The 18739-nt window shown below is 40.9% G+C and overlaps 1 protein-coding gene across 4 annotated transcripts in view; it reads left to right on the top strand.

The window, feature by feature from the left end:
• ephb1 (EPH receptor B1) overlaps nucleotides 1-18739 on the top strand; it is a 205225-nt gene that overhangs the window by 81469 nt on the left and 105017 nt on the right. For all 4 annotated transcript variants that reach the window (XM_088085417.1, XM_042497108.2, XM_042497106.2 and 1 more), the window contains one exon: nucleotides 10634-11315. In XM_088085417.1, the coding sequence (XP_087941543.1) occupies nucleotides 10634-11315 (682 nt within the window). The remainder of the gene's footprint in view (nucleotides 1-10633; nucleotides 11316-18739) is intronic.

The raw sequence follows: 18739 nt of genomic DNA, 5'->3' as shown, positions 1-18739 counted from the left end.
ATCAACCAACATACAAGTCACTATATGCTTCCGACTTACTTGTGTATGTATAGCCCATCATCATGTGCATAACTTTAAATACCATGGTACAGACTCAAAGTTTTGTGTCTTAAGGTTCAGACACACCGAATCCACATCAAAGATTTCATGGTGAGAGGAAATAACTCTTCATACCAGCAGGCTGTGGTAGTTTGTATTTGTAATTTTAAAAAAAAGGAAACTTGGAGACTGACAGGACAGCTTCAAGGTGCTCGTTAGCAAGTTAGCACATTAACATCACAACCTGACGTCAAAAGAACAAAGGCCATGTACTGCACTCCTGCAAACAATAATGCAAACTTTAATTTTCAAGTTTTTAAATTTTAATTATGAACACTTTAAGGCTAGAGCTCAGTGGCTGATCTTTGTGACCAAGATCCAAGTAGGATTGAAACGTTGTCTTCATTAAATTTGTGTGGCATGCAGTAAGTGTGCAGGCATTACTTTTTTCCTTGCACCTACATGATGTGTGTATAATTACACTCTCAACTTGAGAAATATTCTTACCAGTTATGACAAGTAAATTTTGTATTTGACTTTAGGTGTTTATTTTCTTTTCGCACTTTAATTTCATTTCTTGTGTGCCGAGTTGAACTGCCTATCAGAGCGATTTCATTCACAGACAAGTTTCGCTGTCTCTGACGCCGTCAACATGGTGAACCAGCCAGCTAAAAACCAGCCAGGGTCTGACTAGTGCCAACAGTGCGGGACACACCCTCAAAACTTGTGCGACAGATGCTCACCAACAGCCTGACACTGACCAACAGCTGAATATCGGCTTGGTGTGTCAGGGCCTTTAAAATCACAAATCCTCTGTAGCGAAAGACAAGGTCCCAAACCCACAGTTTTCTGGTTGGTAATTAAAACCAAAGCCCACCCGCTGTATGAGGCTTGGGTTTTAATCACCAACCAGAAAACTGCGTCCTGTACCTGCATTCTTGCTCTATGTTGTTGGCTTAATAGCTAGCCTATGGACTGGTGTTGAAAATTAGCACATGTGCTATACACACCTAAGCATTGACATCTGGTCTGTCCACTGGGACAGTCTCAATGTACTTGTGATGTCCATATCAAATAAAATAAACTTAACTTAACTTATAGTAGGGACTGTAATATAAGAGTTTCTGATCATTTGTTTAGATTGGGTTTTTTTAATTGTTTGGATCATGTCCTCAGTCCAGTGGTAGTCAACATGTTTAAGGGACAGTGTTTCAGTTTAACAGACTCATATATGTGATGATGTCATCTGTAAAAGGGTCTTTTGAACAGAATTTATCCAGTCTGCATTTCTTTCTATTTTAAACGTCATCTGCTGTATAATTCACTTGTTTTTGTTTTCCCACATATTGCGTCAAGTGACCTTGTAAAAGCTCCAACACCCACCAATCTGTGTGAATTATATTTGTGTTGTTAATCAGATTTTCATATTTTAAATCTGTAGGAAAGATGAGGCTAAACTGCCTTGCAGTTTCCTTTTAAATTTCACTCTTCTTGGGGTAGAAAAAAGGAGCATTTGTGTTCATTTTAAGCCTGCTGTCTGCTGTGTAAACAGTAACTCCTACAATATCTAGGAGGGTTGTGTTTGCTAGCAGCTCAATCTAAAAACATCTTCAGCCCAGCAGATCGGCTGCCGCTTCAAAGCAACCAGCACGTAATTGAAAATGCGAGTGTTAATAATGATATTACAAAAGTTGGATGGAGGAGTGGGAGAACGAGGCGCCTGGGTGGATTGTTCACTTGAATGGCGCAGCGTGATGCCACATTATGTGCATCTCTTTCAGGATCTAAGAAAAAAGGCATATCAAAGATGTTTGGGAGCATGTAATGAGACCAAATAATGTGTCAACACAGCACATTTCTCACAGAATATAAACATACAGTCAGATAAAGTTCGGCATGGAAGCCCACTAGTGCCAACAAAACAAGAAAAAAAAGCCATATATAGCTTTTGTTTATGCTAACATCATCTTGAACTTTCTTTTCCAACACCTCAGCTCAATAAATGTATTGATCAGGAGCATGGGTGTGGTCTGGAAGCAGATAGTCAATGCGTCTCCTTCTGACGCAGACAGACAGAGTTCTATTTGGGCTCAGTCAAACTGTGTGACTGTAATTATAGAGTGGCTGGGATCTGGCAGGACTGGGAGTGTTTCAGACATCACCATTTCCTCCCCATCCATCACATTCAGCCAGGCGGAACTAGGCCACAGATGCCCCGCAAAATAATCATTCCCATGCAACTGGCCTGACAGCAGCCCTCATTCAATAACACAGCTGATCAGAAATGATAATAGCAATCATGCCACTGCATATTTTAGAGAGGCTGTAGTCTGATTGTGTGTGTGAGGTGGTGTACGAGCTTTCAGAATATGTGAATTTGCAATATGAGCATATGTCTCAAAGCTTGTAAAGGGGGGGTGGGAGTAAATGTAGCTGCAGTTATTGTTACCAAAGCAAACCAGCTGTTGCTTTATATGACATGTCCATTCTTCTGACTTCAAGGAGCACACCCAAAAGGTTGAAATGCAAATATCCTCATTAAGTCTGAGGGATTCAAAACAGCCTTTGGAAAAGAAAAATGTGATTACCGTCGGCGGTGAGCTTTGCAAAAATGAGAAGAGCATCTTTCAGCAGGGGCATAAAGAGTTCAATCCCTATCTCAGCTTTTCATGTCCAGCCATAATCCACTGTCCTTCTGAGACCTTGGCCTTTACAAATATGTCAGTGTGAATTTCACCTGCATGTTTGCCCATCATTTTTCTTTTCTTCTCACCTTTTTTTTTTTTATTTTATCAAAAGCCAGCTCTTTAAATGCTGATTTATTCATGCCTAATTACAAAAAAAAAATCTATGAAGGTATACTTTCCCTGCCTCAGTACAGTGTTGTGTTGTCATGAATAACAAATAGGCTCATTATTGAAATGTCCATCCTAAGCCTGTAGTATGAAAAGCAATCTCCTGCTTGCCTCCACCCACATGTTTTAGTCCTGCAGTGATAGATGAACAGACAACTCTTGGGAAGAGAGTGCTCACAAATGTGCCAGCCATTCCTCTTGGGGTTACAAATGTAAACCCAACACCCTCTATACTGTTACACTATATAAACACAATCAAGTCCCAGAATCCTTTGAGGATCACATAAAAAAAAGAAGCAGCTTCTGCTACTGACTCTCCCTTTGAAGGAGAAGCTTAAAGTTGAGTGCTTTAACTGAAAAGGGCACAAAAATTCAGTTGTAAACGGCATCAGCAGAGCGTAGTCGGGGACAAAGTTGAGGGGAATGAGCTGGTGGTGGAGCGGTTACATTTGCTGTCTACTGTTTAATACACCTTTTGCCTTGGGTTGTGCCGTAAAAGCCCATCAACAGACTGAGTAATAGCAGTTTTGACGGCCGTTCAAGAAACAGTTGCCAGACGCTCATCTGCTATTTGCAACGGCATTTTGCAGACCTTTCTAGGCGGAGGGGCTTTAAATGTGGAAATGCTCTGAGCTGCTCATCATCCATCTGTGTTCAGTATGTCTGAGCATGTAGCTGTATTAACTGGTGCTGATGGATTTGAAAAGCAGTGAGTGAGTGGGACTCCACTGAGAATCAGACAGCAGACTGGAGGTGAAAGATCAGCCCAATAGATGCTTCTATATTCACGTCTCCGTCTCGTGTGAATTGACGGCTGTTGAATTATGAGCTTAAAGTAGTCAGGACCCGTCTTTATGGATGTGTAGTTAAGCCAGAGCCACAAGCGGACCTATTGCTGCCAAGTGTTTTGGCTGGTTTGTATGATAGAGGGTAGAGTTACAGAACATCAGGACACAAGTCATATAGCTCATACTTTATTCCTGAATTTCATTTTGTGGCAACCATTGGCCCCCTTCCACCAAATAGTCCCAGGAGCCTCCAAAACTAAACCGAGAAACTAAATCAGGACACTAAGTTCCTTTTTGTGCATCTGATGAACCTTGAAGTTTCGGTAAAGTAAAAGCAGCAGATTCTATGGGGAAACCTTTTTTGTAATTGTCAAATTGTTTCTTGTTTTGTCTTTTTTTTTGGCTGTTTGTAAGTTGAGATGTCTTTGAGAATATGGAGAGCAAAGTGTTATTACATTCAAAAATCAATAAAAATCTACCTAAAAATGCATACTTGAAAGGAGACCTGCAGAGGTGGAGGGGGAGACTAAAATTATCAAAAAGGCTTGTCTTCCAAATAGTACTAATCTGCTAAGAGATGTCTGGTTATTCTTTTACCTTAGTACTAGGGCATGAGTTTTGTTTCAGCATTAACATATATAAAATTGGGGGTTTGAGGGGGTCTTTTTGAACATCGAACACTTTTCCTCCTTTCGGGTGAATTATCTTGCCTTTTCTGCATCAATTTAAGGTGTAAGTGTTAAATGCACATGTTCTAAATATTGATGGGCTCATGTTTCCTTGATCCCCTTGAAATCTTTACTCTCGAGTCTGTATTAGCATAGAAACATTGATACTGCTGGCACGGTGGCACACACTGCTGATTACTATGTGAGTGACTGCTGTAAAGAAGTCATAGCAGCTTTGACTTTGAGCCCTGCTCTGCCAAATTTTCCCAGATAAGTCCATTAGAAATAATACCCCCCAACCTAATCGCCAGAATAAATTTTTGCAATTGTATGTTTCTTGTATATATGTAACATTTGTGCGTTATTATGCAGCAAACATGTTGAAACTTTGCATTTCTTTAAGTTTCAGTTTTTTATTTTTATGTTGTGACAACACTGTGGTTAACGTATGGTAATGTAAGGCACAAAAAAAAAAAACAACACTTTTTCAGGGTTAAAAAAGGACATGTTTTGGCTTTAACTACCTGATTTCATTGGCACAATTGCCACTAGAAATGCCACAATGTGTTGCTACAGAACACCCAGTTTTGCGTGACTGCAGTTTGGCTGTCATCTCAGCCAGGTGTCACACCATCCACCATCCTCTCCACCTCCCACTGACAGTCATCACTTTAGAAATGTTGTTATGGTATGTATGAAATGTACAAATGTAACATATCTGTATGCAGAAATGTGCAATGCCAACATTTTATTCTGGCAACTGTGCTGGACCCCCAGGTCAGGGGCTTTGGGGGACAGGAAGTACGGCCCAACTAAACAAACATTAAAAGGTACAGTTCATTTGTCAAAAAGAAAGTTAAATCCCAGAGCTCCTAAAAGGTTCCTGAGTTACTATTAAAAGTTAATGTTGTGAAAACGGGCTATATGACCTTTTGTACTATCCTCAGACCAGACCTATTCTCATCGCTTTTATTATGACAGTATCCAGCTGAAGTCTTGCAGCATGTGTGTGGTAGCTCCTATTCCCACTATAGCTGCTCTAAATGACTCATTAGTCCAGTCCATTTCTCCTGTTATTGTCCACAGGTGTTATATCCATGTTCTGATACCGCAGGTTATACCCTCAGCTCTGTGATTGGGCGCTGCTTGTCCCCACCTCATTGTTGGATGCTCTGGTCCTCTAGAGCAAAACTGTGGCCATCTGAGCTGCTCTGTGTTATTTTAGCCTTTGAGGGTAATGGCAGGAGATCAATGTGATGAATGGCCTTTATGAGGGTAGAGTATCGATGGCTTGATGAGGCTGTAGGAAGGGGAACATCAGCCTGAATATATTATCCCCCTCCCTTCCCCCTGCCTTCTCCTTGATTCCTTTCCATTCCTGTATTTTTCTTTTATCCATCACTCTGTCTCTTTCTTTCCTCTGCCCTCTCTTCTCCAGCTCAGTTAGCTGTGACTGGTCATTAACACAAACATTAAGCGCTCTGTGAATCCATAGCTCCTCCATCTCCTCACTGCTGCCCATAAAACAGAGCAGCCATAACGACACACACAATGGCCACACTTGACAATCAGGGGTAAGGGAAGAGTGTCTCCTATATTACTGGCAAAAGCAAAGCTATTAGAGTGGAGCCAATGGGTACATTTGGTTGCCATAAAAATGAGTGTTGTGTAAAGAGGCTCTCAATATTTGTCTGCTGTTTCATCAGCAAGAAAGTTTGTGTTCAGTGAGATTGGTAATGATAAAATGTAGATATAGTAATGCAGAGATGTAAAACTGTAATAAAACTAATTGTAGGAGAGCTGACTGAAGTGATGCTGGTGAGACTGAAGCTTCTGTAATCTGTATTCCATTGTTTTTGAGGAGGGATGTCTACAGTTTACCATTAATCAGTTAACCACAGAGGATATTTTTGACTAGTTAAGCTGTTGGTCAATGGGTTAATGTTCCTACTCTTAAGTTTAAGATGCTGGGCATCACCTAGGACTAGTGGGAGCTAGCCAGTGGTGCGACTCATTTGGCGATTCAACTATGGCTGCTAATGCTGTCCAGACGTCAACAGTGTTGTTTCAAAAACATTGTTCTCACCCTCCAGTCGCCCCCGAAGTCACCCTGCTAAGTAAGAGGCTCAATTTTCATCCACAAAACCCCTTTAGCTTTGTTAACTTTTGTATTGCTGTTAGCTCTGTTAGCATCGTTGCAGTTTCAGCACGACTAGGTATGCTGACATAGTGTACCATGCTAAAGGGTATTTGTGGCTCAAAATAAAGCCACTTTCTCACCAGGGCCCCCTGGGGGTAGATCAAAGGGTAGCCACCCACTGTTTGCAGCAACATCGGGATGGTGTTACCAGCAGTTAATAAATTTTCATCACATTTAAATGGATATCGCTTTTAAATGTGGCGCTAAAGCTCATTGAGTCACTGAAGCACTGGACTAAAAGGAACAGCCTCTTGTACTTTATGTAATTTTGCATTTTCTCTATAACTTGTTGATTGCACATCTGCGGGTGTCTGAAATCAAAACCCATTTTTTGACACAACTTCAGTTTCTTCAAGACATAATCCACATCCTCTAGCACTGTGATTTCTCTCATGACTTTCACAAAGAGAGCATTATCTCTTATCACCTGAATTTATAGGAGATCTACAGCAAAGTAAATGTATGGTGGGCTACACATAAAAGAGGACTTTGGAACATGGAGTAGCCACAATCCACTTTCTCTCACACACACCTTGTTCACCTTGAGCTGATATGAATGATACATGCCTCGGACATACATCTGCGCTTATGTCCATTATTCACGGACTAAATATACACAGCACAGGACTAACAGTGTTATTTTATACACAAATCCTTGAAGAGGAAATGGATGCAAGGACCAGGGAATTCCATTATCAGTAAGGTGACAGGCAATGATGGCTCCTCTTCTCTCTCTTCTCTGGCAAGGTCAGAGAGATGTCATGGTGAGGTGCAGAAGATAGATTTGATTTAAATGATGTAAAAGGTCTGTGAAAGAGCAAAGAAATAGAAATAGGAAATCTAGGAGGATTGATGTGACTGCAGGGAGTGTTGCTGCTTGCGTTGATAGCGTTTTTGCTTCTTACATGCATGTTTCACGTGCATTTCAAGTGTTGTTATAGCAGGACAAATGATTAAGATGCTAAAGAATTGATACCAATGTTTATACTCGGAGTAATCAAATGTTTTGGACCTCCAGAAGCAGAAATGTGGCATGTAGCCTCAAGCTCTTCAGCTGCAAAACAACAGCCAGCAAATCAATATGTGGTCGGTAAACCATCAAATTATAAACAGCACGATGTCTGAGTGCACACACACAAACACGCAGTCAGATGAATACAAAGTGCTGAAAGGATGCGAGGAGATTGTGTCCAAAGTTTCATTTCTTCTAAGCAACCACCTGTAATGGTTTTCTTTGTCTCTGACACCTTGGTGACATCGAATATCTACCAAGGAGGAAATAAAAAAGACTGTAGTTCATTATTATATGAGCCAATGAATTTCTGGACAGATTTGAGATGGGCATTATCGGAGACGCCTCGGGCCTCTCTCTGGCGTGAAAGATGGTGGTCATTTGGCTAGACGAGGGGCGGTGAGGACCCCCTCCTAGGCTGGTGCAGACGGGTGCAGAGGAGCCCAGGGCTGGCTGTATTAATGAACAGGCAGTGCTGAAAGGGACAGGTTCCTGTAATGCTGATGAATGGTCATTACAGAGCAGAGACGAGAGAAGAGAGCAGAAGGGGAAGAGAGGAGAGGGGGAGACAAGTACAGCGAAGTGGGCACCGAGGGAGCAGCGGTGAAAAAAGGCTTTAATTTGCACCTCAGATTTCTGTAAACTCGTTTATCATGTCAGCAGTGTCACTGTTCTCCACATGTCTTCCCCCTCGTCTCTCCTCGCCCCCCACCTGACCCAAACCTTGCTTTTCTCCCAACCTAATGCTGACATTGAATGTATCTGAAAACAATGGATAGGTTACATTTGCATGCTATTAGGTAGCGGTACTGGTAAATTTACATTTTAGCATTGCTATTTTAGCTATGCTTTTTTTTTGTTTGTTTTTTTGCTTGAAATACCCAGTTTGGGAGGCAAAATCCTGGCAGAAAATAAAGCGGGTCTGAGTAAAATAACCATTAAATCTAAACTAAATAAATCTCTCGAGAAACAGCTTTTCAGGCCATCATTTCATCCAGAAAAGCAGCAATGTCTCTGTCGAAAAAAAACACCATTTCTTGGGCCACAATCACTGCTGGAGAAGCAGCATGTCTTGGTCAAAAACAACTGTTTATCGTGCCTAAAAAGTTGCTGGAAAAATAGTGTCGGGCTGCTACAAAATACCCACTTTTGGTGCCTTAAAAGCAGCTGGAAATACATGCAAGGACTTGCGAAATCACAACCGTGTTTTTGGTTGACAGGTGTTTTAACCAGGTGATGCGCTATCCATCATCCTCTCCATGCAACAATGAATAATAATAACAATAAAAAAAATTTAAAAATCATACAACTTTTATATTACAACGCTTTAAAAACTTTGGCATGATACGTGTATAGCATGCACTTTTTACGTATTTGCAGTTCGCAGAAACATACTATGCCAACTATAGCGTCCTTTACACTGCCTGTTCACGGCTGGAATATTGCGGCGTTATGCTGCCTCGCCATTCTGTATTAAAGGTATGATCGATCACATACTGCCATGTAATTCTTGAGCAAATAGTTATAAACTTATAAATGTTTTGCTTTTCATTATTCACTCTTTTTAAAAATGATGGACTGCTCATAATAGAGCAAATCACTTTTTTGAAGACAGGTGACATGAATTTGTGCTATTTTAGGCTCGCATATAACAAGCAAATAGTTTCATCATCTTCATTGGTTGTTTGTTGTCATTGGTTATCTTTAAATGTCTCGTCTCACATCAGTTTATGGACTCATCCTATAGGATTTTGGAATCATTTCCATCATTTTAGTGGTTGTTGAGGGCTGTGTGTGGAGATGTGTTCACCTCTCCATTAGGCCTGATTGAGCAGCTGGGGCTTTAAAGGTCAGAAGAAGGAGGAAGCACCAGGAGATATATGCTCACAAGAAACATGAACTGACTGGAGGCCCACTTATTCCACTATAGACCTCATTAACTCCTCCTCGCCTACAGCTGTTGGGATCATCGGTGGGGGTGGGGGGTGTTGGGGTGTTGGGGGAAGCTTTTGCTTCTAATGGGAGTAAAAAGAATGGTATTATTTCAGACAGGAGAAGAGATCTGAGGAGAAAATTTTCAGAACTGTTTCAAATCACACTCCGTACTCCTTCAAGTCTGCGTGGCTTTCATGTGATTGTCATAATGCACACAGTCTTTGTGTTTTCTTTGTCTGCTCTACCAGCGTATGCCAAACACACGTCATGAAAATAGCTTTAGAAATTAAAATATCTCATTTAGAATATCAGTACACTATCAGTCTCTAACAATTTGACCAGCTTTTGCACAGCTGGGCAGTTATTCGAAAATGTTCATCTGAAACCTTCCAGGCAAGCATCTTTTTATTTCAGTAATTTCTCTTCTCCGATTCTCAGTGATTCCAGCCAAATGTTAATGGCACATTTTCATCATGATTTTGTGCACTGAGTTAATACCCCAAGGGGCTTCTGATACTCATCCAACACACTTTCTGGGTCACACCTGCAAGAAATGGCCTGCAGTGTGTTTCAGTTCAGTCTGCAGGCAAATGCCTTTCCATCAGACCGGCTCTTGGCTGCCGTGTACTGTAGTAGCCCCCGTCTTTCTAATTGTAATTCAGTAGTGCATAATCTTGAATTTGTTACACACCATATTTTATAATGCATCTACTCTGTGCCTAGCCACGCTCGGCGTAGATGGCAAATAACAGCACATCCAAAGTAATTACGGGGTTTGTGCTTATACAGTGGCAGTACACATACTACAGCAGTTTAGTGTATTTAGAGAACAAGACAGCAAAGTGGTGTTTTTGCTGCTGCTGCACTTAAGGAATTGTTTATAATTCAGAAAAAGAAGGACATTTGTGTATTCTCAATGGGCAAATAAGCCCCACAGCTCGACAGGCTGATTCCTTTCTGTTAATCCAGGAAGAAGACTCAAATGTAGTGCCTTAGGGAGATTACTGATATGTGTACAAATTCTCAGTGGCTCAGCCAATATTAGCATTTCTCTATGAAAGAAAAGCACCACAGCCTTATCACCGATGATTACTAATCAACCATGTGCACTCTTCTCTCTCCTTCTCTGTCTGTAGTGGGAGGAGGTGAGTGGCTATGATGAAAACCTCAACACAATCAGGACCTACCAGGTGTGTAACGTCTTCGAGCCCAGTCAAAACAACTGGCTCCTGACTACCTTCATCGATCGGCGTGGAGCACAGCGCATCTACGTGGAGATTCGATTCACCGTGCGCGACTGCAGCTCCATCCCCAACGTCCCTGGCTCGTGTAAGGAGACGTTTAATCTCTATTACTATGAAACAGATGCCGTCATCGCCACCAAAGGCACTGCTTTCTGGATGGAGGCCCCTTACCTCAAGGTGGACACCATTGCTGCAGATGAAAGCTTCTCGCAGGTGGACTTTGGCGGGCGCCTCATGAAGGTCAACACTGAAGTGCGGAGCTTTGGCCCACTGTCTAAAAATGGCTTCTACCTGGCCTTTCAGGACTATGGTGCCTGCATGTCTCTGCTGTCAGTCAGGGTCTTTTATAAGAAGTGCCCAAGCGTGGTGCAGAACTTTGCAATCTTTCCAGAGACGATGACAGGAGCTGAGAGCACGTCACTGGTAATCGCCAGAGGGATCTGCATTCCCAACTCGGAGGAAGTAGATGTCCCTATTAAGCTGTACTGCAACGGAGACGGAGAGTGGATGGTTCCTATCGGCAGCTGCACATGCAAGGCTGGGTTTGAACCTGACAATGGCAACGTATGCCGAGGTAAGTAATGAGTAGAAGTAGATACATTTGTCATAAAAATCCTATATTTAACATTCTGCCAGTTGCAAGCACCCTACTTATAAATCTTTTGCTTTTCATCATTCACTCTTTTTAAAAATGATGGACTGCTCATAATAGAGCAAATCACTTTTTTGAAGACAGGTGACATGAATTTGTGCTATTTTAGGCTCGCATATAACAAGGCGTCAGCGTACCTTGGATCACAGGGTTTCCCGCATCATTGGCACAACTGAATTGATTGTGTTTCGTGCGTTTTGCCGAGCACGATGTGCCGTACTTCTTTCTTGATCACATCCACCTCCGGCTTACTAGAAAGGCACATTAGCATTGATTCTTAATCTGTAGCGAATGCCAGCCTTCTGTGCAGCCTACTTTACAGATGGCAAGAGGTTTGATTCTGCCTCAGTATGATGTGTGGAAGACTTAGTTCTAAGGAACAGATAATAGCGCGCACATAAAGACGAGGTTAATCCGGGTTTTCGGTTCAAGCTGTCACTTTCTCTGGCTTTCTTTCTGTCCTCTAATGCACCTTTACGCTCCGCACCCTGTTATTCTCACACACATACACATACAAAGAGAAAATTTGCTCAAGGTGTCTGATGATAATATGAGTGGCTTGGGGCTCTCAGTATGGCGCAGTATTGGTTGGCCTGCCTCTGGAGGTTAGCTGGAGAGTGTGTGGAGCCCAGATAAGATTGATTGACGCACATCTGCTCTGATCAATAAACAGATATGAGAGTGCCACATATCTACAAAGCACACTGTGTGTGACTGTGTTAACTGTATCCGTCTCACATTGCTCTGTGTCCTACGCAAAACACAAACACACACTAGCATACACACCTAAACACACACACACACACACACACACACACACACACACACACACACACACACACACAGTCCTTGGCTAAGGTGGAATGACTTTCAAATGAAAATGATGAGTTAAAAGTTGGTTTCCTTTAGTTAGCTCATTACTGGAAGCTCTCATTTCACATCTAACTTCACCATCTCATCATCACAACTGTGTTTCACATTTTTCGCAGTTCATTTCATTTTACACGATTTAGTTTCTATGATTACTAGATTTTTGTGTTTTTTGCAAGGTACATTTCATTTTCATATCTTAAAAGCAACTTTGTTTTCCAAGAAGTATTTCAGTGCATGATGTGCAAACTAATAATTTACAGGTAGCAGGCTTCATTTTGTCTTCTTTGAATCTTCATTCCAACTCGTTTTTCAAGGGAACATGAGTGCTGTGATATTCACAACAACCACAGCATCATTATGTCTAATAGAAAGTTTCAAACTGAAAAATCACCTGAAGATTTGACAGCATTTTGAGCAGAACAAGATCCTACAATGATGAGACAAATAAAATGCTTTTCATGCCTTTGATTCAAATTCGAAACAGAATTACTTGCGTGATGTTTTTAAATATATTATTGACCGTCTGACCAACATGGCTGCATTTTACAGTATTTATTTAAGATTTCAATTTATTTATACTTTTGAATTGAATTGAATAAACGTCATTTCTAACATTAAAAAACAGGTAAATAAAATACTATGCATATGAAAAATGTAAATAATAATAATAATAGTGAACATATAAAACTAATTTTCAACAAGCAACATTAACTTCCATTTCAAAGGAAATAGGCAGGAAAGGAATAGGCGAAGCAACATGCTTGTCTGGTCCTACCCCTGTTCTTTTTAAATGATTGGTTTTTTGTTTTTTTTAACCACAGAATCCTGGGAATGCCTATTGGACACTGAATTGCTTACTTAGCCTACCTAAATTATCCATTTCGCCGGACTCTTAAGCTTACTGTTATGTCACTATTTTGGGGTCAAAAAATGGTACAAAATGGTCTATGAGCCCTAAGCACTAAGCAACTGTTCGTTTAAAAGGTCAGATTTCAAATCACGACTGCAACTTGGCTAAATTTGTATTTTTATCCTTATTAAATTTACTTTTATGTAATATAATCACTCTAAATTGTTTCCATGAACAATCTTTTATGATGAAAGATGCCGTACTAACAAATGTTTGGATTGACTATGTGTGGCTCCCTTTAGATTAGTTTTACTTTGTGGCTATGTCTCACCAGAGCTTGTCATTAGTGTAAATGAAATATGTTGTTTGAAGGTTAAACATGTAAGGCAAAGTTCAGTACAGAAATTTTATAGCAAATTAGCCAAATAACCTTGCTCGTCCTCTAATGCAAACAAACCTTTAGGCTTTAATGGATGCATATTTTTCGTCCCGCAAACTTACTTGATGCTGATCCACGTCTTTTTTTGTCCACCTTTTCTCCAAAGAATTTCCTTTTTTTTCCTCCATTATTTACCTCAACACTCACAGCTCGGTAATTGGAGCCTAAGGTATCCCCAAGTGTTGGTAGGAAGCTTGTTGTGGCTTGTGTTAGTGGGGGGCATTGGCACTGCTGTAAACACCACAAACACACACAGGCACGTACACATACACAGTCCCCCGGTAGGCACTGCACTACAAAGGCTCTTTGAACAGAGGAGAAGACGTATATTTCCACTAATTCCCACAATCCCCCTGACTTCCTTCTCTAAGCACCCACAGCAAGTAGACTTCCTGCTGCGTTAAGTTTGACATGTCTCTCTGTGATGGAAATGTAGCATTATGGGAGCTATGAAAAACAGCCTGTGGAGGGGGGGAGTTGGGTGACGCTGTAGTAGAGAAGAGTATGAACCTGTTAAAATGTTGCGTAGGTTGACCTTAAGTCTCAGGACACACACTCAAGAGAGAAAAAGAGTTAGACAGAAGGAGAAAAAGAGATGATGTTGCTGTTTCTATCTCTCATAACTAGCTTACTCTCTGGAGACTCATATGGAATCTGTTCCCCTCTCATCTCCACAGAGAGGCCCCTCCAATAAGAGCAATCTCAACCTTTTATTTTCCACGCATTCTCCTTTCATGGGCTTGTAATCCATTATTTAAACAGGGAAATCTAACCTTAAAGTGCTTGTGGAAGCTGAGTACTATGGGCAACCAATCAATTGGGGGTTGGCGCAATAACATGGCCTCAGCACTGGGTCTGAAGTAATTGCCCATTAGAGATGAAGTAACAGGAACAGGAACAAAAAGACTATGAGAGCGTGCTGAAATAATTTCCCTCATTGAGAGCAACATGAGAAGGAAAGGTATTGGGGAGGCACTGTGGTGCTTAAAAGCACACAAAACATGAAAAGAAACTGCTTGTTTTGAACAATGCTTTACAATCCGATCTGTTTTACAATATTGTTCCAGTATGTTATAGGGAAAATAAAGCGTAGACACAAATGTTTGCCTACTCACACTCAACAATGGCTTTGTTAAGCATGCGCAAACTGTCCATTCAGCGTATCTGTGATTGGAGACAGTGAGACCATCTTATTAGTTGTTTTTTAAACAAAGTTTAAAAAACAAAGTTTAGAAAACAACATAGCATTGTCCTTGATCCTGCCACATCTTCGGAGGTCAATGATTTAAGAAAATTTGTTAATATAAAATCAACAGCTAGATTCACATACATTACATTTACATTAATGTTCAATGCTTTAATGTAAAAAAACCCTTTATTTTCCTCATACTGTCTGTGCAGGAACACTTCTTTTCACCCTCTGTCCAAAACACTTCGTTTTAGTATCTATTTCTTGAAGCCCCCCCTCCTGAAAAAGCCCAGTCTGCTCTGGTTGGTCAGCGTTTCTGCATCTTCCACATCTTTGCATCTCTGCATCCTCATTGCAGGTGGAGAATGACTGAACAAACTATAGCTTCACTTTCTATTGTGAAAAATCACCAACAAAAGCTTCTAAACCAAAATCTTCACAACTTGACATCTTCCAGCAGAAATATGATTCCACATTGGAGAGAAATGAACAATGACAGCAACCAAAATTACATGTTCCCTAATGTTAGCATGCAGCCACATATAGCAGTGTGCTTGCGGCACAGGTATGACTGTAATGGGGTGAAGTGGCTCTTTCTGCCATGAAAAATCACCAATAAAAGCTTTGAAATGACAATCTTCATAACTAGACATGTTCCAGCAGGAATATGTTCCAAAAGCAGGGAGAAAATGGCAACATCGGCAACCAGGATTACATGTTTCCTTTTTTAAAATTTAGTATATTTAGTGATAACAGAAAAAGTACATGTTTACATGTTTCGCTGACACTAGCATGTCACTACATAAAGCAGTTCACTTGCAACCAGGAATGACTGTGATAGAGTAACATACAGGAACACTTTATATGGTGACAAATCACCAATAAAAGATTCTAAACAGCACGCCTGTTGCAGGAGGAATATGATCTGAAATGGTGAGAAAATAACATCTGCAAACAAGATTACATGTTTGCCGAATGTAAGCACGTAGCTACATGTAGCAGTGTAGGCCACGTAATGTAAACACTTGAAGTAGCTGGCCTGGAGCAGATAAATAAACCAAATAAAGCTGATGTTAGCTTGTCTCAGAAGCTTAACATATGTTGGAAACAGTATTAAGAAGCGTCTGGAGAGGTTTCTGCTTACAGGGATCACTTTAACATTCGTCAACATCATTATTTGAAACACTAGCCATGGTTATTATTGTATTGTAACACTATAAGACCGAAAATAAGGAAAACATATTAAATCAACTTTATGCTAAAAATGATATTTTTTCACTTGTTTTAATATGTAACTCATTTGTTTGACAGAGAAAAAATATTCCAATTGCAACTTTGTGTATGTGTGTGTGTTCAAACGTGTTTGTTTTGTGTGATGTGTCAGTGTGTGCCTCCCAGTACCTGATTGCTCTTTCTCTAATCTATATGTTTTAATTAGTGACAGGTAGCGTGGTGTGTGTGTGTGCGGCCTGCTGTCAGTTGGGCAGAGAGACCATGTCGAGTTGTTGTGCTCTGTAACGATGATGCCAGCATGCCATCCTCATTACCAGCTCCCCAGCTCCCACACAAGCCATTTGGGTATCCCCCCCACCCTCTCTCTCTCTCACCCTCTCCCTCTACCTCTCTCTTCCTCTTTCTCCCTCTCTCCCTCTCTCTTCCCCTTGGCTATGTAAGCAATCTGCTAAATATTTTATCACCTCCCTGTTAAATCGAGCGGAGACACTCCAAATAGCACCCCACTACCTCCACCAACGCAAAGCTTGTCTTGTGTGTGTCTTTGCTCAACTTGAGTGTCTAAGAAAGACTGATTTGATGATTTTACTGAACCCTCTCATGGTTGTTGTCGTGGTCTCCTGCTGAGTGATTAATTGAATCACCTTGATTAGGTTTGCTTCGCATCCGTCTCTGTGTTAAAAAAAGAAGATCTGATATAATCATTGATCATTTTAATATTCCTTGTATTCCCATATATGAAGCGATTAAAACTCCCTGCTAAACTAATTATTCTGACGTGTAAACTCTTAAAAGTGAAGGATGTGGCATGAATTGCTTCAGAGTAAACAGGGCTAAATGCCATACTATGAAGAGCAATTCAAAACTTTGGACTGCCTGTTCTTCATTTCACTGTTAACACTTTTTCCCTTTGGGGAACAAAATTTTCTATGAGCTGATAAATGCCTGCCTGGAGTCTATAAAGCTGGCAGTCTCATTTTATGAGGCCCTCTACCATATTTTGTCTTCTTTTGTAATTGGTTAACTATACTCACAGCTTATTGCGTCTCTCTTTTTAACCTCAGCGGGCCATTCCTATGCAAAGTACATAGCCGCTCAGAGTCTCCGCAACCGTATGGACTTGGAGACGGGGATGGGGACAGAGGATAGAAAAAGCATCGGAATGGAGGGAGCATTGTTTCAGCTATTGATTTTTTTTGCTGTAAATTGGATACAAGCGAAAGAGGATGATGAGATACATAATGATAATATTATTATCCATAATATTTTCTGGTTACTTATTCATGGGATCTAATGCACTAACCATGATGATGTATTTATTTAGCCGGGTGTTTACAGTACGTAATTCCTCGCCAGAGCGATCCTATAGACCTGATATGAATCTTCTCATATTTTCTCTCACCGTTAAGCTTCAGCGGGCTTTTGACACCCTGGCACATTAATATTACAAATATTCAAATAACTTTATTTAACATTCTGCAGGCTGACAGTGGCAGCGGGAGATTCACAGCCCATTGAGCAAGTGCGCTTCCCTGGGCTAAGTGCCGATTCATCATGGCTGCCTTTCTCCTGTCTAATGGCTGCCATCATGGAGCGCGCGCACACGCGCGCACCGACACTCACACAAACACACATCTTGGGCATACGCTCAGAAAAAGTATTAGTTCTTCCATGTGTGCATTTTTAAAATGTAGTGTTCCAGGCACATTTTTCACATTATTAACCCTCGCCTCCAACCTTATAAACCCCAATACTGTTCACCCTTATAGAGTTCATTGTCATGGACACCAGCCTACTGGCTTATTTTCCTGTATAAGAGAGATTAGAGAATTTAAAGGTCCTGTATATAAGTTTCAGATAATCCTTATAATTAGTTCCACCTATCTCTGTGGCCGTTAAGTGAACTGCAGTCAGCATCCTCTGTAGCCTCGAGCGAGCACCTGCATCAGCCACAACAGTGACTAATAACTGTAGACAGTAAATAAAGATGAATGACACATCTCCAACTACCCCTGCCACGGTTAAGTGAAGCTAAAATATCTGTGATATGGCCACTGCCATCTTGCACTGGTGACATCATTTTGAGCCAGAGTCTGCACAGTTGCGAACTCCGCGGGGGTGGCGTTCCTGCCAAAATACCCATCCGATCAATCACAAGCAGCGTCATTGAACAAGAGTACATGGATTGGCACACACAGCTTTCAATCATGGCGGGAAATCCCCTTTTTGTAAATTAAATAATTAATTAAAACCAAATTTATCACAATAACCAACCCTAATGAGGCGTGTACTTTGAGTTTTTAGTTTGGCTCTTGTCCCATTCACTAACATGAAGAGGGCAAGCCTTTCAACCTGTACTGCAGCCAGCCATGATTGCATCACCACTACTACGACACTGTAAAAGCATGTTTGGTGATGTTCGGCGGTTAACGAGTGGGGTATTTACTGATATATTTTATGTTGTAGAACAAAACGTGAAATTTCTTCAGCTTGTGTTAACCACAGACCTAATGTCAGGCATCTAACCAAAAACCCATTTAAAAAAAACAAGATTTTTGAGAAAAGGGAACTGGAGGTGCTGAAATGCTTACTAATTTCCAGGTTTTAGGACTCATTACAGGGATACTCCATTTAGCCAGTATAAACTTCAGCTGTCAACGAAGGTCCGTCTCCAAACTGCTTTTGCTGCAAAATGTATATAACAAAAATGCTGCATATGTGGATTCTGTGTTGTGGTGGGTGCCAGTCACCTGTTAATGTTT

This window comes from Plectropomus leopardus, chromosome 12 (assembly GCF_026936395.1).
Source record: "Plectropomus leopardus strain MGB_pleo_1.0 chromosome 12, ASM2693639v1, whole genome shotgun sequence".
Lineage (NCBI taxonomy): Eukaryota > Metazoa > Chordata > Actinopteri > Perciformes > Serranidae > Plectropomus > Plectropomus leopardus.
This window is presented reverse-complemented; position numbering and strand designations above follow the sequence as displayed.